The sequence below is a fragment of the Capra hircus genome, chromosome 11, assembly GCF_001704415.2.
Source record: "Capra hircus breed San Clemente chromosome 11, ASM170441v1, whole genome shotgun sequence".
NCBI lineage: Eukaryota > Metazoa > Chordata > Mammalia > Artiodactyla > Bovidae > Capra > Capra hircus.
In genome coordinates, this window is record NC_030818.1 from 21,183,986 (window position 1) to 21,205,353 (window position 21,368).

At 35.0% G+C, this 21,368-nt stretch overlaps 1 protein-coding gene across 2 annotated transcripts in view; it reads right to left on the reverse strand.

Moving 5' to 3' along the window:
- Positions 1-21,368, reverse strand: part of SOS1 (SOS Ras/Rac guanine nucleotide exchange factor 1) — a 130,804-nt gene that overhangs the window by 34,658 nt on the left and 74,778 nt on the right. For both annotated transcript variants that reach the window (XM_018055149.1, XM_018055148.1), the window contains exons 9-10: positions 9,662-9,789; positions 8,214-8,869 (exon numbers count right to left, since the gene is read on the reverse strand). In XM_018055149.1, coding sequence (XP_017910638.1) covers positions 8,214-8,869; positions 9,662-9,789 — 784 coding nt within the window. The remainder of the gene's footprint in view (positions 1-8,213; positions 8,870-9,661; positions 9,790-21,368) is intronic.

Genomic DNA, 21,368 nt, shown 5'->3' on the forward strand with positions numbered 1-21,368 from the left:
GTTTCTCCATAAGAGCATGAGTCTTCAACTGCTTTTCATTCATCGTAAAGTAAGCAGCTGACTGAGTGTGACCTGCCTATTCCAATCTCTGACAGTATTCTCCCAACCTGTGGAGAAAGGCTGCTGTCGGCAGCACAAGAGACCTGGTGGCTGGGGGACAGCTTCCCATAATGGGGAAAAAGCCACTCACCAGTCATTGTAACTTGAATTTCATCAAGGCCCACGTTTAGGTGTTCAGAGTCTTTAAGGAGGAGGAGGGGAGAATTCATTAACTTGCGTTTTTTATTGGGAGTATCCTTTTCCTATCTCACATCAGTATGGAATGGTAAGCTCTAATTTAATGATAAATTTATTAAGAGTAGCAACTAAATTAATTTTTGTTAGACTACATACTGTGGGTTCTTTATAAGAAATACTATGTCTTTTATTAGCATAGAATGTAGCAAGAATCAGAATTTATTTGCATGGAAAACCTCTATTTAGTTTAATTTTTGTCTGATTAAGAATCACCCTAAATTTAGCCTGAAAGTAAAATAACTAATTTCCCACCTGCCAAAATAAAATTCATGGATTTATCATAAAACTCTATTTCCAATATACTGGTATATGTGGAACTAATGAACTAATTTAAATATCTGACAACCCTGAATTTAAGATTATAATACTTTAAGTTACAGAAAAACTTACATAATAAAATATATTCATTTTAAATCCCCTCTTCTCCTTTAGCTTCATACCTTCTGAGGCTAGTGTGGGTTACTGATAAAAGTAATTTAAACAGATACAATCCTTTAGTAATTTCCTCTCTGTTGGTATTTTATTGTTTGTCTTCAGTTACAGAGTTCCTCAAACGTTAAAGACTAATGTCTCAACCAGAAGAAAAGATTTTAAAACAGAAGGCTGTACAAGATTTTAAAACAGAGATTTATATCGGTTTCATCACAGTCCTCCCTTCCAAGAATCTTCTTCCTGTTCTGCAAATCTATATGTAAGGTGAGGCTACTCAAAACATCATATATTTAGGAAGCAAAAGTAGTGGCCACTGTAGAGATACTGAGCCAGACCTTAGTACAGAGTGCTCCAAATATCCCTGAGCAGTCAAAATTAAGGGTGATATCTCCCTTTAGGGCAACCCACTCCAGTACTCTTGCCTGGAGAATCCCATGGAGAGAGGAGCCTGGTAGGCTATACAGTCCATGGGGTCGCAAAGAGTCGGACATGACTGAGCGACTTCACTTTCACTTTCTCCCTTTTTTAAAACAAAAGTTTAGTCTAAAAGTCTAAAATCAATATCCAGGTCCATTTTTTCTCAAATTCCACCTAAGGTAAGGCTAAAAATTTGTGGGATATCAAAGCTACTTTTAAGTTGAAAAACAAAAAAAGAAAGCTCTAAGTAAATTAAAGTATGTTTTAAACAAAGTTGGCTACTTTTAAAGGTAAACTATTTTAAAACAGTCTTTTCAGCTTATACCAAAGCTTCTGGCCATTTTAGTACTCTACTAACTAATGAAGATGCTGGGACAGGAATGGTGTGTCCCACTGCCACATCAGTCAAAAGGGATCACATCAATTCCTGGTGTCTGTTACGTAATGAATTCAAAGAGCATTCACATCATTCATTCCATATCATTTCTGTTAAGGGAGCAGGGTTGCTGCTGTTTGTCCCTTTCTACATAGGAGAGAAGTAACTGAGAGTTATCTAAAGTCACACAGTGGAGTGACAGAAATGCAATTGGAATCTGGATGGTGTGTTTTCTGATTTATTGCTTTTTTCTCCCATATCACATAACCTCCCTGTATTAAAGGATTTTGTTAAGGTTTCCAAAGCTGTGAGATCTACGAGTGAATCCACGAGTTATATAGTCACTATAGAAATTTATAGAAATTATTAATTCAGAATAAAGCTGTGAACTGCTAATCTTGGTTAAAGGCACTGAAGTCATTGAAAAATTAGCAGTCTAATTGTGATTCTGTAATTCTTGTTAAGCCTTCTTCCAGATTTTAGGAAGGAGCAGCTGTACCTTCCTGTACACTGTACTCAGAAGAGGAGTTTTTCGAGCTGGCGGTGAAATAAACACTCCCACAAGCATCACTGTTGTATTAACTTCTGAAGTGACTCAAGTTTAAGTTGTTTTTAGCCTGATTAGAAATTAGAGCAGACTTGCCAAAAGGAAAAACCAGCAGAAGCTAAAAATAAACCAAGAAAATCTGGCGAAACTTTAAATACTTTCAAACAACATCTTAAAGGCTGCATATATTCCCAGGCTTGAATTAATTCCAGCTCTATTTTTAGTCGAAAGCCACAGAAAACTGCTAATGAATGAAAAACTTATATTAAGGAAGGACATAACATCTATACTTGAAATTTTAACACAAACTATCACATTCCAGATGCCGTTTTTATTTCTATTGATTTCCCTGTTTCAGTGACAGTAACACATATAATGCTACACTAACCACTGGAGACCTTTATCTTACTGATGATAGGAAAGCCCAAGATAATTAGATACTCAAAAAACACCCATCAATAAGGACAGGTTATGTAATATTGTAGAAAAACAAAGTACCTACTTAACATTTATCAGACAATGATAGAAGCTAAGTTTTACACTGCCTCTGATGGTTGTAGAGCAACAGTTATCTCCCTATATTACAAAATGATGTTTCAGAGACAGATGGAAGGCAAATGCATTAAAAATACATCAGCCATGCTATGCTGATTCGGTTTTAACACGTAAGCACAGGTATTTGTGGAGAAAATGAAAATCAACTATTTTGATATTCTCCTCTTTTTGTTTCTTGCTAGTGGATTTAATTCCACAAACTTCTTTCTCAAACATAAATCCTAGTGTATTTCAACATGACCAATGGTAGAAATGTCCTCTGTGGTTTTTCTTCATTTTAGCTAACACTCTTTTCCACTTGACTCTCAAAGCCCTGTACTAAGATTTCTACCCTGCTCTGCTTCCCTTCCCTCTGTCTACCCAGCCTCTCTGTATGTACAAATTATCTTCCAAGTTTACCATCGTGTCCCTTGTCTAGGTCCAGGTTATTTCAAATAAGATATCTCCTATTTTCTGCTAGTCTTTAGCTGCCTGTCTCTCTCACTCTAAAGCTATTCTTCCATAATATTTTATTGTACATTTCTTGAAAATCTTATGAAATCAGAATATAATTACTATAATGTTCAGAATACAGCATATTACATTTGAGGTGAAAAACTTAATCCTTTTTTTCAACACATTTTTATTGGCAAGGTCAATACATTTATGAAATATTTGTTACATAGAGTTATTTATGTAAACACCCCTCCCCCAACCACCATAGTGAAACACTGTTAATCAGGATGTCTGTTCATGTGATAATTCTCCCTTTAATATAGCCATTTAAAATGCCACAAGAAACAATAAGCTCCTCAACAAGGATTTATAAACAATCACTCTTGAATTCCTTAAAAAAGGAAACAGACGCTATGCTGACGCACAAACACTTAAAAAAAAAATCAGAGTTTAAAAATAGTACCGCACTGCCCTATAGATCAAAAATTGTTCAAAAGTTTTTTTTAAGAGCTAAAACACCCAAACGGCGCTTATAGAGAACACAAACTTCAAAGAAATCTAATGCAGTTTTTTTTTTTGCAAATTTTCTATATGAGGGCCTAAAATAGCAGTAAATATTTTAAAGAAAAATATGAACTGGCTTAAGCTTTTTTAATATCATTTTCTTTAAAATCGAAGTTCACCATGTATGGGAAACCCCTTTTTCCCACACTTTAAAATGAAAAGTTCTTTTTATATAATGTCAGATCTAAAGAGACCCCCTACCTCAAAGTCATCTCATTTCTCTAAAAAAGACTATCAAAACCAGACACACCATCTCCAAATGTTTCTTTACACATGTTGTTTCAAAGTCTCAATAATGAATTTATACTAAATTATTTCCTGTGACTCTTGAATAGAACTGAAATTCCTACTTTCATCTCCTCTTTTTTATGCATATTGCTTTGTGTTTTCTTATTGTAAATAAAGGTCTCTTCATTTCCTTGCCAGATCCAGAATGATACATCTAACAAGACAATTTCCCCCCACACCATTTCAGATGAATTCTGAAGTTCTGATGTAGTTAGCAAATTACTGCTATGCCCAGAAACACTGGATCTGCAGCACCATATATTAAATTCTACATAAGACTCTGTTGTAATCTTTTGAACAACAATTAAGCACTTTCCAATTCACCTAAATTTACACAGCAAGTAACACCAATAGATTGGATTTTGTTAAAAACTAAAAAATTATAATGACCAACATGTAACTATAAACTAAAATCTATGTATTAAAATAGAAGTTATCCATAGTTAGAATTTATTACCTATTTCAATAAGAAAAAAACCGTACTCTGACTCTATCTTCATAGTAAACCCATGTTTGCCCAGAAGTGAAGAGCCATTTATATTCCTGGTAATTCAAACCAAGCAAGTAATTCTATTTTGACTGTTCAATATACGTAATAAAAATTATACTATAATCTAAAAATGAAAAAAATTCACCTTGTATGAGTCAGTGTAACATGGCAGAAAATAAACTCTATATTTAAAGAGTCAAGAAACCTGATTTCTCATACTCTTTCCTGCAATTAACTGATAGGATTTCTGGCAAGTCACATAACCTTCAAGGCCTTGGGTTTGGGTCTATAAAGTGAACGACTGAGCATTTGAGATCTATAGCTCTGTTTTATAAATTACTGTAAAACATCTGAGTGAGCCAGTTGACTGAAGCCACAGTGAAGTCCGAATTAAGGAAGGTTAGACGACTTTTCTGTTTTTCGATGACAATGTCTGACCAAGCTATAATCTAAAAAACGTCTCTAAGTAGTGCTTATTAGTTACTGGATTTTCCTCATGTATTACAGCCAATGTCTTCTATTACAATTCTATACAACATAATAAAAACATGCAATCTAACTTTTAGCTTTTGTTTCAGTACAAGCCACAACTTACACTGTATGTTCTGATAAAAAATACCTATCAAACTACTGAACCAAAATTAAATAGAGCAGACCAACAGTTCTTAAAACAAATGGTTAATCCATTATCACTGTGTGAGGACTCAGAGTCCAATTAAGCTGGAAAAGGTCTTAAAAAATAGCTGCTTGAATGTTTTACAAGTTCGTACATGGTCTATTAAAAACACATTCTATGTTGCCGGTAATACATTTATCATAGACCTTACAGAAGTCAAATAAGCTAGTAATTAATACTTATTGGTATATACGGTAAATCACAGTTCATGAAAGCTGCTTGTGGATTTTAGTTACACTAGTAATATATTTATGGCATAAGTTAAAATATTCTATTAATCTTCAAAATAAAATAGAAAAGAAAAATGTCAAAAAAAACTTAGCTATAATACTTTAAACCCAACACTGGCTTTTTATTCCTCAAGAAAATTAATGAAAGGAATTTTTAAAAAAACTTTAACATTTTAAAAAAGTAAAAAGATCTTGTCAATTTAAACTTGGATACACTTAACTTTACAAAGTTCTATAAATCTAGAAAGCTGAGTGCATATTAATTAGAAGTAAAATTAAATTATTCTATTCAAAAGCTAAAGATTAATATAAATGAGGGTGACTATCAAAAATAACTAATAAAACACCATAGCAAATGTACTATGTCTATAGATTTGGTGAGCACTGTGTATATTAAGGAGAAGATTGCCAAGACTAAAGAAAAACTATCAGCTATGCTTGTTAAGTTTTGTTTGTTTTAAAGTATCTTTATTCAAAAAATAAATAAAAGAATAGGTCTCTAGAAAAGAAATATTTAATTGTAGCACTATAACTACTTATTAATAATCATAAGTTAGTTCTGTGAAATAAAGCAAGCAGTAAAGAATATTTTTATCACTAACAGTAGCGCTTTAAGGAAAACAATTATATTAAAAAATTTGAAATTTGAAAATATTTTCTAAATCAAATACCACGTGACTTGATAGGAAACACTAGTAAATCTTTAGCACCTGCCACTTGTACTGCTCTACAGAAGAAAAAAGAGTAGTGCTTCTGTCTCACAAACACAGATAAGAAGCTAAGGATTAATTACACTCTCAGTAGTCTAAGAACCCAAAACAAAGGTATTTAAAGTAAAATGATGAATGCTTTAGAATGTTTAGGCTAAAAATTTCTGTGAATCTTCTAAGATACAAGAATCAGAATAATGTGGCAAGAAGAACAATTTGAACTTTCACATCCTTAAAAATCCCTTAAGAAGGACCAAAGAAATAAGTCTTTTGCAACCATAAATTTCTGGTAATTGAATAGTTTTTAAGCTGTATTCTAGATCTTAAAGAAGTTGATGGTGATCAGCTAAATAGATGGGTCATATTTACTACTGAAATTGCACGTATCAAAATTAGTTTCACATGTAAAAGAAGATGACAGAATAATGTATTTATTTTTCATGCAAAATCCTAGGCAGCTTATTTAAATTTTCTATACCTGGATTTTTTATTTTTGTGTCAGCAAAATGAATATAATGACTACATAAGTTTCTAAGTGAAAAATCAATAGTAAAATTGATTAATTAATAAAATCAATTTTACTAAAAAGAGTAAAAATCCCAGAGGCTTTTTTTGTTATAGTCAACATGTTTCAGTTACTGCCTGCTTACTACCAAATGGCATATGCTTAAAGAGCCTAAACTGCTTTTAAAATTACCTATGGGGAAAAAAAAAACACTATTATTTTACAACAGAAAATATTAGAAAAGAACTACTAAATTGAGGCCAAATAAAAACTAAAAACAAAACACAGGCTTATTTATACCAGACATGTGGAGATAATGAAAGAGATCATATTTATAACATGCTTTGAGATCACAGAAACAGAATCATAATTTTACTCTTTTGCAAGCTGGCCCTGAGAGTTTCCAGGCCATATGAGTAGTTCTGACCAGGTAATCAATAAATTAAACAGATTAACAGTGTTGAATAACATTCATCTTTATTACAGTGGATTACAGTTAACGGATATTCTTAAAAGTTTAATTGAACTGGTGCCAGAATAGTTTCCAGAGAGAACTAAGAGCCCATTTGAAGAACTTTAAAAGCTGGAGAAATTTCCCCAGAAACACACGTATCCTAGAGATAGAAATATATTTAAGCAAAAAGTCTGGAGATGGAGGTTAACTTATACATTCAACTATTTTAAGACCAGCACTTGTAAGAGTTATGTTTGATTTTATACATCTTTGTAATAAAAGCACTCTTTGAAAATAAGTTTATAAAGAGCTTTCACCTATAGTATTTCATTTATTCTTTCCAACAATATTCTACGATAGCTGTTGTGATGTTGACTTTTGAGATGGAAACTATGCTACTTCTGAAACCTTAAGGAACTGTGATAGAGTGAGGGTGTGAATCTAAATTTAGTGCTCTTTCCACAGTATTTTATAATCCTCAAAATTCCTACTATGTAGGGAAGCTGAAGAAAACCGGAGTATCATCTGTTACCTTATTAGAAGAAATAAAATTAAATAATCGGTCATTACATTTGTTCCTTACCTTCCAAACATTATATTTGATTCAGCCCACTTAGAGACAAACATGTCTCCAATACTCTAGGAAACCTCCAAACCCCTATGTTTATCTCTAAAAATTGCCGTAATAAGGTACATTGTTTTCTAAATAATATCAGTTGTAAAAAAAATCCTGAAAATTTAAAAGACCCCAGGATTGCTAAATTTAATAAATTTTAGGAATGCAAATTAAGAAAAAGCAATGCTGTATATATTTGTACTACTGGTACAGTTTTGGTAATGGATACATAACATATATTAGAATTTTTACTTATTTTATAATCCCAGTAATGAAAGAGAAAAGAGTAAAACAATTTTTAGATCCTAATGATGACTAATTTATCACTAGTTTCGGTCTTATTTTTGCCACTGGCTAACTGGGTAAATTTAGCCCAGTAACTTTATTTATAACTCTGATTGTAAAGTTAAAAATAACATATGTGAATGTGGTAGAAAAATGATAGAACTTCATAGAATTATAAAGTGGCAGTATTTTTAGTCAAAGGAAAATGAACTCTGACAATGCGGAGGTCTTTTGTTGTCAGGTTGCTTTCTATTTTAGGCACAATGACCTGTGCAGCAAAGAAATATCAGCCTGAAGGAGGAGAGTGAAAGTGACAGGCAAGTTCATACTTCTTACCTGCATACATGTGGTATGTGAGCCTCTCTATAAGTTTAATAACGGTTCCTGCCTTGATAATTGGAATCCCAGCTTTGGGCTGCACGTTTTCTTCAAATATGATATTTTCCTCAGAGTCAGGCTCTGCAAATCTGTAAACGTCAGCACTAGGGAGCCTCATCTGCTCCTCCTTTTCTTCCTGCAGCATGGTCACGTCGAGCATTCTTTCCAGGGTACTCCGGTACTGTAAAGATATCAGTGCTGCCATCCAATTGTTCTTCTCTTCAGCTGACTTGGCAGAAAATATAACACTATTTTCATCTTTTAAAATTATTTCAAAAGCATGCTTGTACTCACTGGTGTCATCTTTGTCATTAATTTGTACCTTTCTCATAAAAAACTTTTCTTTAAGACGATATTCTGCATTGCTAGCACCAGGTAGTCTTGGCTGCCCATGATTTGATTTACAGCAAATCATTAAGCCATCAAAGAGAAATATGTGTCTCTCATGTTTGGCTCCTACACGTGTTAGAGTTCCTTCCATTATAAACTCATTGCAACACTGTCCAATGTCTTTTCCCTCCCAACCATCAATATTCTTCTGAATCTCGTTCATTTTCTTGATTGCTAGTTGTTTCCCCTTCATTTGCTGACTATAAAACCGACATGCAGATTCACTGGGATAAAGGAAAAAAACACTGTTAGTACAAAGATGACAGGGAGTCTATAATTCATGAATATAAACAACAGTGCTAAAGTATATTTTTAAAAGTTGCACTGTGAAGGTTTTCACTGATTCTCCAAATATATTAGTGTTACAAAGTTGCACAATTTTGGAAACTAAAGCAACACATTAGAGACATTTTTTTAGTGCTCTAAAAAGAACAACTGACTATTGACAAAAATCTACCCTATATATTTAGCTACAGAATGATTATTTCTACCATGGCTACTAAATATTTAGAATGACAAGTATTACAAAGTAGCCCAATACAGTGAAAAAAAAAGTAAGAGATTAAAAAATTTATCTAGAAATGTTTAAGTAGACAATACCTAAAGCTAAAAACCATGCACTTACTATAATTAGGAAACTGGAAGCGTATTATCTGAATTAATGCCTCGAGTTACATAATCCCTAAAATAAAGGCCACTACTAATTTTACTTTGACAGAACAATGTTGTTGACATAAATCTACCCAATACATTTGCTCTATCTCTCCTTTAGCTTACCAGTTGACTCTCAGGAGGTCTTGTCTGGGAGTATGCAAGGAAAATGCACAAATATGAAAGGTTTTTCAAACAATAACAAATTCTCTTGGCTTTGATGTCACTTCCTCTGAAAGACCAAGCTTGTCACTAAAAGTATTTTCTTCATTGTTTACTTGAGGAGGGACCAGGGATCCCTGAATTTATACCACAGTATTGAGGGTGAAAAGGAGGATTATTTTTAAAAAAGTGAAAATATTCACCTCAGTCTTCGTTTTGCAAGACTTTTAGAACATATTTTTTCCATACCACTCTGAACATTAAGCAAAGCTGTTATTGCTTGTTTCAAACATTCTTTGTCTTCTTGATCCTCACTCTTTTCTTCTAACTGCTGCAAAGTTAAAAAAGGCAAATCTGAATTAACAGAACAGTTCTGGATAAAAATAAAACCCATTTTATTGATACAGATAACACTGACTCAACTCTGCTGCAATTAAGTTTTTAGTTTTGTCATAAAATATATTATTCTTTTTAAAAGTCCCTTTCTTCTAATATGTATCACTACCCGTATGAATATGGAACCTAGTTTTCCTAGATTTTGAGTAAAACTAGTAAAATATATATCAGTGGAACTCAAGCACTTTCAATTACTGGCTAAAGATACTACATGTGCCAGCAGAAAAAGTAAAGTAGAAACAGTGTGAAAAGATGTCACACCTTCTGACAGGCAGCAATGTGCATTTTTTCAGACAAATATTACTGAGAAATGAGGAATATGAACTATATTTTTGACTATCACAGGTCCTGGAACAGCAGGAGACACATAGGTGAGATTTTTTTTTTTAAGTTGTGTAATTTGGTCTTAGGCTTCAGATTGCCACATTACTGTTCTCGGCAATGGAATGCTTAAGAAAGATGCTTAAATATTACAGAGAAGGATGCAATATAGTATAAAGGCAGTTGAAGATACAAGGCCTCAGATCAAAATTTGACTCTTACTTTCTGTGTGGACTTGGGGCAAGTTATTTCATTGAGTCCCACTTTTCCTGTCAAATGAGGTTATAAAATGCCTACTTTGCTTATTTTATGGGGTTGCTATTAAAAGTCAAAGCATTCTGAAAAAAATCAAAGTCCTTTGCAAAATAGTAATGTACAACATTATTGTAAACTGCTTTCCTTTATAATTTAACTACAGAATTAACATTAGTATCATGAAGAACTTTGTCAGTATTCACATGTGAAGATTTTGAGTAAAACTAGGAATGTATGTTAGTGGAACTCAAGCACATTTTCAAATACTAGCTAAAGATACTACATGTGCCAGACAGAAAGTCTGTCTTAACAGAGATTGAGTCATTAATAATTACTAATAATCAATATGACAAGGTGGTGATAATTCAAGCAAGCAATTAACTGAGGTATAAGTGACAATAATTCAGTAACCTTATAAATCTGTGGCTATCAAAGAGAAGTTAAGAAATAACATATATTAACAGAGTTTTCATGCAACATTTGAGAACACTTAGTCTCTATCAAAAGTGAAAAAGACTTGAGAAATAAAACCATAAAAAATTCAAAGTAATTTACAAAGGCTTACTTTTCAATGAGCTTTATTATCCTTTAGCATTGGGTTAGCCAAAAGGTTCATTTGGGTTTGTAAGATGTTACAGAAAAACCCAAACAAACTTTTTTGCCAACACAACACTTTAAAAGCCTTATGTTCGAGAGGCGTTTCTTAAAGATTAATAATACATTCTTTTTTGTTTCAACTGATAAAGGTTACACACACACATGTGTATGTCTACTAATGACCTATGAAAAGTAAACATATTCAATGCTCCAAACCATTTTTATAAAAATAATTTACTTAAAATATCTTAATGCTCAAATATTTCAGAAGTAACAAATATAAAACATTAGGTCTTATTATTCAAATTTCTTATATCCATTATTTAAAATTCACTGAGGCATAATCCACCCTCTCTGGAAATTTAGTCTCATTTGTGTTAAATAGAACAAAAATCTAGTCACAAAATTTCCAACATAAAAAGGGTTGCAGAGGAGACAGTTTTTAAAGAATAAGAGACTTAAAAATAGATACATTAAAAAATGCAAATACTTTTTATTCATAGTGTTCCTCTTCACTATGGTCAGCTATATCTATATTAAAGAAAGCCAATGGCCAAGTTTTCATGAAGATAACTAGGTTTTTACTTAAGGGTAGGCTGAAAGCTGGATTCTGGGTAATCTTTCAAAGTATCTTCCATCTCTATTGGGCTTCCCTTGTGGCTCAGCTGGTAAAGAATCTGCCTGCAATGCGGGAGACCTGGGTTCGAACCCTGGGTTGGGAAGATCCCCTGGAGAAGAAAATGGCAACCCGCTTCAGAATTCTTGCCTGGAGAAGCCCATGGACAGAGGAGCCTGGCGGGCTACAGTACACAGGGCCGCAGTCAGACACTACTGAAGCAACTTAGCACACAACAGAATATTAGAGTCCTTTATATTCTATCCTTTGATTTTTTAATATCATTAATTCAGGCAAAAATACCGGAAGTCATATAAGACACACAATGCTAACACACATAAAAAGTACTTTCAAAGTAATAGATCCATTTAGATATGCATTTGATTTTCTATTCTAAAAAATGTTTTAAATTTCTGAGTCATGTTATCTACCATTAACTACAGCATTTCACGGGGCTTTTCTGGTGGCTCAGATGGTAAAGAATCTGCCTGCAATGCAGGAGACCTGCGTTTGATCCCTGGTTGGGAAGATCCTCTGGAGGAGGGCATGGCAGTCTACTCAAGTATTCTTGCCTGGAGAATCCCATGGACAGAGGAGCCTGACAGGCTACAGTCCATCGGGTTGCAAAGAGTCAGACACTACTGAGCTACTAAGCACAGCACAATATTTCACATACAGAATATACTGGTATATCAAAAATATTTTAAATGTATTTTAAAAGCATAAATGCAAAGTCTTTGAAAAAACATGAAACTTTACTGATGAAATAATTTTAAAATGTAATATTTACCTTTATAGCATTAGTCAAGCATCTAAAACAAACTTCAATGTAATAAATGACTTTTCTTATAAGCATTCTTTGCTTCTTTTACTTAACATAGCTGATTTAAACTGGGCATTGGTGAAGAATAATTCAAGTTAACTATCACCAAAGAGGTAGCTTATTGTTGCTACAGAAATAAAGCAAGGGCAATTAGTATGTAAATGAAACTTTACAAAGCAGCATCTTCTTGTTACCAAAGTGATATCCATGCTTTTCAGCAACAATTTAATTTTACAAATGCTGTTCACTAAAAACTGCAAATCTTGATGATATATTGCCATATATGAAAATATACTTAACCTTATTCAGAGAATCATATTCTAAAGCACAATGGTAACTCATAATGGTCTATAGAGATGGTTATATTTACATTTTCAAAAGAAAGGCGTCACTTTCACCAGTGATTTGGGGTGGGGAGGAATCCTTTAGAAATAAGTAGAAGGAGCAGTAGTCAACATGGTATATTGTGTGCCCAAAGGAAACCCTGAGAAACTGAGCACTGAAGAATTGATGCTTTTGAACTGTGGTCCTGGAGATGGCTCTTGAGAGTCTCTTGGACTGCAAGATCAAACCAGTCAATCCTAAAGGAAATCAGTCCTGAATATTCACTGGAAGGACTAATGCTGAAGCTGAAACTCTAATACTTTGGCCACCTGATGCGAAGAACTGACTCATTGGAAAAGACCCTAATGCTGGAAAAGATTGAAGGTGGGAGGAGAAGGGGACGACAGAGAATGAGATGGTTGGATGGCATCACCGACTCTATGGACATGAGTTTGAGTGAACTCCGGGAGTGGGTGATGGACAGGGAAGCCTGGCGTGCTGCAGTCCATGGGGTCGCAAAGAGTCGGACACGACTGAACAACTGAACTGAACTAAGAGGCTATACACTGGAAAAACATAATTCACAATAGTATTCAGTAGATGAATAAAATTAACAATTGATTTATACCTTAAAAAAATAAAGTGTTGAACCTGACACAATTTTATGAGTCCAACTCACAAATTGTCCAATTCACAATCAAATAATGCCTTCTCTTTTAAAAAAACAAACTTGAATCTATATGCTTTTATTTCTAGAAATTAGTTTTCTCCAACACGAAATAATATAAAATGAAGGAACTGCCAATTACTTGATGATAGAGGCAGGCAGCACCAGAACCCAGGAGTCTCATCTCTCAGCCCTTTTCAATATACTATCCAGAGAACTGAAAAGACTGTAAATACCTGTTTAAAAAATATTCATCAAATAAAAGTTACTGCATTCAAATGGCAAATTGCAATGCATAAGGATGACAAAACATATCATCAAGGAATAAATACTGTAGCATAACTAAATTGCTGTGCTGTACACCCGAAACTTACACACTACTGTAAACCAACTGTACTTTTATAGTTTTTTAAAAATACATACTAATATAATTAAGATTTGGAAAATAAGGATTTCTCTTTATCTTCAATATTATATATACATATAAGATTTCATCACAAAATGTGAGAACAAAAGCAAAGATGGAAATCACGAGGTAAATTTCATAACAGGACGTTCCTTCCTTTCCCCTCAAAAGTTATTTTCTGAGTCAAAGTAATTTCATATATGCAGATAATTCTACAATACATAAAATTTCAACCAGTATATGATTTTAGTGACATTAACAAAATTTGATCTTCTTTACTTAACCCTCATTTTCCCCCAAGACAAGAGAGGAGATGGCCATTTTCAATATGGTATATATTACACGGAATAAATAGTACAGCAGCAAGATAGTGTAATTCTTCAATGATCGTAATTCAAATGAAATGGTGTCTTTATTAAATTAGTCAGTGGTTGAATATATAAAAAGGAAATCTTAAAATGTAAATTATAACATGACATAGTTCACTATTAGGAGATAAAAGCAAAATGTTCAAAGTTGTTGAGGAAAGTCACAAGTCTTATTAAGATAATTAAACGGTCTTTTGTACATTTTTAGAAACTATTTAGAATATTAGCAGTAGCTGACTGGAAACAGACTCAAAAGGGCAGTCTACAGAAGACTTCCAGTAAAGTTCCAATCAGAATTAATTTAACAAATATTTAATTAACCATCTATCATTCATGAAGAAAGTGAAAGTTGCTCAGTTGTGTCTGACTCTTTTCAACCCCATGGACTGTAGCCTGCCAGGCTCCTCTTGGGGATTCTCCAGGCAGGAATACTGGAGTGGGTAGCCTTTCCCTTCTCCAGGTGATCTTCCCTACCCAGGAATCGAACCAGGGTCTCCTGCATTGCAGGAGTATTCTTTATCAGCTGAGCTACCAGGGAAGCCCCTATCATTCATAAGTAATAAAAATATGATAGTGAGGAAGCAAAATCTGGTCACTGCTGTTAGAGCTTAGAGTGTTAAAAGAGAAGACAACAATTCATCAATAAAATGATATAATGGGGAAACACAGGGCACTCTGGAAATATACAGCAAGAATCCCTAACCTAATAAGGGACAGAAGAATATAGCAAAGAAGTCTGCCAGAAAGAAATGACTATAAGGTTTGAAGGATAAGAATGGTTTACCCATGGGGCAACAGAGGTACAAAAAAATGTATTAGGCAGAGGAAATAGCTTGTTAATTCAAAGAGTTATTTAGGGCCAACGTTGAGAGAAATGAGGCTGAAGAGTAGAACTTGGTGAGTGGGAAGGGGTTAGGGGTGGACAGAAGTGATGGGTCAAGATGCTGGAGAAGTCAACAATAACCAAGCCAGGACTTGCAATCCTTATTAGGAACTTGAACATTAACCTGGGTCAATGGGAGCCGTTAAGGATTTGAAGCAAATGGCAACCCACTCCAGCATTCTTGCCTCAAAAATCCCACAGACGGAGGAGCCTAGTAGGCTACAGTCACGGGGTCACAAAGGGTCGGACACAACTGAGCGACTTCACTTCACAATGGTATCAAATCTGCATTTTAGAAAGATGGCTTTGGTTTGGTTACCCAGTCAACACCAAATTGGGGGATGTGTGGGGATGAGACTAAATGGAGATTTGTGAGAACCCAGATGAGATGATCACAGCTCTCAGGGTACTGAGAAGAAATGAACAGAAGATGAAATCAAAAGATCCTTTTCAAGAATGAAAAGGACTTATTGGGTCAGTAGGGGGCTTTTCTGATGGCCCAGCAAGTAGAGTCTGCTTGCAATGCAGGAGACACCGGTTCAATCCCTGGACCTTGAATATCCCCTGGAAGCGGCAATGGCAACCCACTCCAGTATTCTTGCTTGGAAAATCCTATGGAGAGAGGAGCCTGATGGGCTATAGTCCATAGGGTTGCAAAGAGCTGGATACGACTGAGCAACTAACAACACACACACACAAGTGGATGTAATGTGGAAAAGGACAGAGAAGAGTTGAGGACTTCCAGGTCTCTATTTTGAGTAACCAAATGGATAGTGGGACCACTTCACTGAGTGAATTAACACAGAAAGAGTGGTTTTGCTGGGAAAGATGAGGAGTTTTCAAGAAAGTGAATTTGATTTGCTTACACAATAAATATGCACAGCTGTTCAAAAGATAGGTGGACAATAAACAGCCTACACTGCCCCATTTCCTCTTTCATACCCCTCTCTTCATTTAATCTCTTTAATCTTACTGAAATCAGCATAAATTCCTGATTTTCTTCATGCTACTAAAAGTAACCTTTGGATTGATACATCTATTATCTGACAGCAAAGGGGTCACTGCTTTTTCTATGTAAACTTCATGAGTAAATGATGAGATGGGAGTGGGGGAGGGGGAGGGTGTGACAGGGTTCAGGACATACTATTCCCCAATCTGGCACCTTGGTATACTGAATACTTTAAAAGTTGAAGAAGTTTGAGAAAATAGCATAAGGGAAAGAGAAGGTCAGTGACCTTCCCATTTCTATTTTCTCAAGTTCCTTCAGTTTAAAATACTCAATATGTAAGGTTCCTGGTGTCATGTAAAACTTACATTAAACAAATCTGTATGCTTTTCTCCTGTTAATTTTTTGTCAGTTTCCTTTTCAGACCCAGCCAGAGACTCTAATAGGGTTGAGGAAAAAACTGTCCTCCCCTACAGGTGCTTGGGAAAGGAAATAATCTGAAAAAATAAAAAAGCATATTGTAATGGAGAACAGTACGGCTTGTTAATTGTATCTCAATAAAGGTGTTTCTTTAAAAAGCAATAATTTAATACTTTTAGCTAACTATATGCTCTTCAATTTTCTGTATATCTATTAAAGTGGAAGTGTTAGTCACTTAGTTGTGTCTGACTTTTTGTGACCCCACAGCATGTAGCCAGCCAGGCTCCTCTGTCCATGGAATTCTCTAGGCAAGAATACTAGAGTGTGTAGCCATTCCCTTCTCCAGGGAATCTTCCCAACTGAGGGATCGAATCCCAATCTCCCCCACTGCAGGCAGATTCTTTACCATCTGAGCCACCAGGAAGCCCATATACCTATTAAAATGGGTTTTAAATGGTCTTAGCCATCAGACTGATGGTAAGTTCAGTTTCCAGTCTGAAACACGCAGTTATCAAAGAAAGACATGGCAAGATTTTATGGTTTTAAAAAAGTAAACGGCAACTCTACTTAATGCTCTGTGGTAACCTAAATGAGAAGGGAATCTAAAAAAGAGGGGATATAAGTATATGTATAGCTGAATCACTTTGCTGTACAGCAGAGTGTTGTGTACTAACACAACACTGAGAAGCAATTACACTCCAATAAAATTAATTTTAAAATAAAAAATAAAATGTAATTAAAAGTACCTGTAAAATGTAAAAAAATAATTTTTTTAATTAAAAAATTTTAAAATGAAAGTGACTATACATTGGTATGCGTTGGTTCCAAAAAAAAAAAAGTAAATGGATTCATTAAAATATCTACAGCAGTTCTTAAGATTGTGCTAAATTGGTTTTATTCATCCCCTTTTGTCTTTCTTTGCTGTCCAGAAAAATGGAAAATTATAATTAATACAAACATTAAGTATATAATAAGAATTAAAACTGTCTATGAGAAAGTTTTTAAGTACTTCTGAACAAAAGAATGACAGAGACAGATAATGATAAAAGTATTATTATCTATTAGTAAAATAATTACCAGTTAAATATTATAGTATTAGAAATTCTGAAAACTTTTTAAAAACAGCGAAGCACTTAATGAAAGAAAAGATCTTACAACTTAAAAAAAGAAAAAGAAAAAGAAAGAAACTGAAATATAACTGAAAGGCCAAAATGCTGGTGAATACTGTTACCAAGCTCCTTTCATTCTGACTTAAAACCAATTTTTTGTAATAAGGCCAAATTTATTTTTATTTTTAGCTTAAAGAAAAGGAGAGAGTTTGGTGAATTTCCTGAGATAAAACTGAATACAGTGTTTATTTGATGAAGAAGTCATAACACAACAGCAAAAAAAGAAAAACAAGGATAGCTGTTTCCAAGTATCACTATTACGCTTTCAGATTGAAGTAATCCTGCTGCTGCTAAGTCGCTTCAGTCGTGTCCGACTCTGTGCGACCCCATAGACAGCAGCCCACCAAGATCCCCCGTCCCTGGGATCCTCCAGGCAAGAATACTGGCGTGGGTTGCCATTTCCTTCTCCAACGCATGAAAGTGAAAAGTGAAAGTGAAGTCGCTCAGTTGTGTCCTAGCGACCCCATGGACTGCAGCCTACCAGGCTCCTCTGTCCTTGGGATTTTCCAGGCAAGAGTACTGGAGTGGGTCACCATTGCCTTCTCCGTAAGTAATCCTAGGTAACTGTAAAAAGTTTTTAGAATTCCTGCTAATCAGATAAAATTTGTGTAACGTTTTTGTATGGGAATATTTTAAGCTCAAGCATGTTATCTAGGTGAGGAAAAAGATAGAGGATGATTTAAGAACTGTGCTTATGCTTAGTCGCTTAGTCATGTCCAACTCTTTGTGACCCCATGGACTGTAGCCTGCCAGGCTCCTCTGTCCATGGGGATTCTCCAGGCCAGAATACTGGAGTGGGTTGCCATGCCCTCCTCCAGGGGATCTTCCCAACTCAGGGATTGAACCCAGGTCTCCCACATTGCAAGTGGATTGTTTACCATCTGAGCCACCAAGGAAGCCCAAGAATACTGGAGTGTGTAGCCTATGCCTTTTCCAGGGGAACTTTTTGACCCAGGAATCAAACTGGGGTTTCCTACATTGCAGGCAGATTCTTTACCAGCTAAGCTACCAGGGAAGCCCCCCAAATAACCAATGCAACTGATTTTTAAATATGCCCAATATTCAAATTGTATTTTAAACAGGATTTAGCTATTTTTATCTTTAAATTTAGTAGAATACATTTTCTAATGTTAGCGGCTCTCTTGCCTACCTGTGGAATCTGAGTTGCATCCCTCACTGTATCCCCTCCTATTGTCACAGATAACAAAGCCACAACAAATACTGAAGCAGAGCTATAAAAATGCAAGAACTTCCAGTAATGGTGGTGTAGTAGTCTTGAGAACCATCTGCAGATAACAATTATTCAATCTAAACAGAAAATTAAAAATATTTATAGGCACTGGAAAACATTCTTTTATTCTAAAAGAGAGCATAAACCAGAAGTACTATTGCTCTTAAAAAGTTACAACTAGAAAGTGTACAGTTGTGGGATTAGGGTTTTCCCCCAACCTCCCATGATGAGAGTGAGGAAGAATGAAAGGAAGAGTTACAGGCTAGAGATGAAAGTTAGCAGAATATAAGAGGAAATGAAGGGGGAAATCTGGAAATGAATGAACTACAGAAGGCTGAGACACAAAATCTGAGAATTCTACTCAAACATCTGGCTGACTGCTAAACTCTGAATGCATGAAAAGACTCCAGTGAAGTAATGTGGCAGAGACGAGAGAGAATCTACTTTTGAAACACAGTGCTATAATGGATAAAGTTCTGCTTTTCTTAAACTGAGTTTACTCCTCAAATGTACATAGCTCAGACAGCAGAAAGCTGAAGTCTTACTCATTTAAGGTGTTAGGAAACAGAGCCTGAGTCTGGTAGAGTGCATGGAAATTAAGGGGGAATCTCTAGGTGTAAGGGAACCAGAGACTGTACCCCCAAATCTCAACATTACCTCTGCCCAAACATTTAGTCTGTCAAGTCATTCACATGTAGGGCAGACGGGAGAGAATTAGGCTAAAAGAGTAGCATATGGAAATCCTAAAAAGTGAACAGAGATATCAGCTGCTACACAACACAGAAGAGACAAATTTGAGTTGAGTCCTAGGTGGCACAGGGGTAAAGAACCCACCTATCAATGAAGGAGACACGGGTTCAATCCCTGGGTCAGGAATATCCATGGAGTAGGAAATGGCAACCCACTCCAGTATTCTTGACAGGAAAATTCCATGGACAATGGAGTCTGGTGGGCTACTGTCCATGGGGCTGTAAAGAGTCGGACACGACTGAGCACTCACACACGCAAATCAGAAAAGTTAACTGCCCACTAGAGTAAAAACCCAACAACCCAAAACAAAGCAAAAGACAGATGCACAAACGGAACCCCAACAGTCCTCAACACAACAGAATCCAGAGATGTTAGCCAGCAAAAATACTGGGAAAATGTGACCCATATTTGAGGGAAAAACCGAGTTAGTAGAAACTGGCTCCATATGGCCCAGGTGTCAGGTTTAGGACAGACTTCAAAGTAGTTTATGTGACCATATTCAAAGAATTAAAGGAAAACATGGTCTTGAGTGCTCAGATAGGGAGTCTCTGGAAACTATAAAACAAAATCCAACTGGAAATTCTAGAGTAAGTATAATAACTAATAATTCTACTGACAGCGCAATAGAAATTACCACTTTGAAGAACAACAAAAAAATGTTTTAAGAAATATGAATAGTCTCAGAGACGTACAGGACAACATAAAGTAGTTCTACACACATGGTAACTGGCATTCCAGAAAGAAGAGAAATGAGAAAAATGTCAGAGAAAGGAGTACTGTAAATGCAAGGTAAAAATCTTAAACACGAAAGGATTTTGAAATTTTAAACAGGAAATTAACCCTAAAAAGTGTTAGGATAATCTCATTTATGAAACAAAATACCTTTCAAAACCATCACTCTGTTCTTATCAAAGAGAAAATCACCAAAACTATAATTGTTCCTCATAGCAGTTTAGTTGATTTAAAGTTTTAAAACTAGAGTAAAACATTAATCAGCTGTTTGTTTATAATGGTTCCTGAATTACACTATTTTATGTTTAACTTTAGTCATCAACATCTGTGGTCAGATATACCATTTAGCTCAATGCTTTGAGTCCATGGTTTCTGGAAGAGAATTTCTAAATTTAGAAAGCTAGTTCAAAGGAATGGAAGCTAGACAGACCTTTTCTGGGCTTATTTTTGTGATACTTATAGAAAAGCTATATTTTCTAAATCTCCTCTTATTGCTGGTATTAAACATTGGCTTATGAGCAGTATTTAAAAAATGGTCTGAAGCATACAGCAACCAGATGGAGAATACTGAAAAAACTACATAAGAAATCACCTAGAGTAGAAGATGTTTGATACTTTCCCACTCCCCATATGAAAAAGCAACAAACCAAAGCCATTAACAAATGCATACATGGTGTCTGTAGCAGGGGGTCTGCAGAGCATATTTCTTTACAAAAGAGTTTCTGGAGCACTATGTCAAGGCCACTAAGGGGTGTTTAAAGTGAATGATGTAGCACAATTTATATTTGCCTTTTCCATTTGTTGTATATTATCCTGAAAAAGGAAAAAAAAAAAAAAAAAAACTACTCTGGGAGGAAAAGTATCCCCTACTTTTAACATCCCTCAGTTCCTAAGTTTTCTATTCACTGCACCATTCAGATCTAAGTTCTTACCTGTAATCCTGTCCCACAATTCTGTACTTAAGCATTTGGGACTATAATTTTGGTAATATTTCTGATGTTAAAGG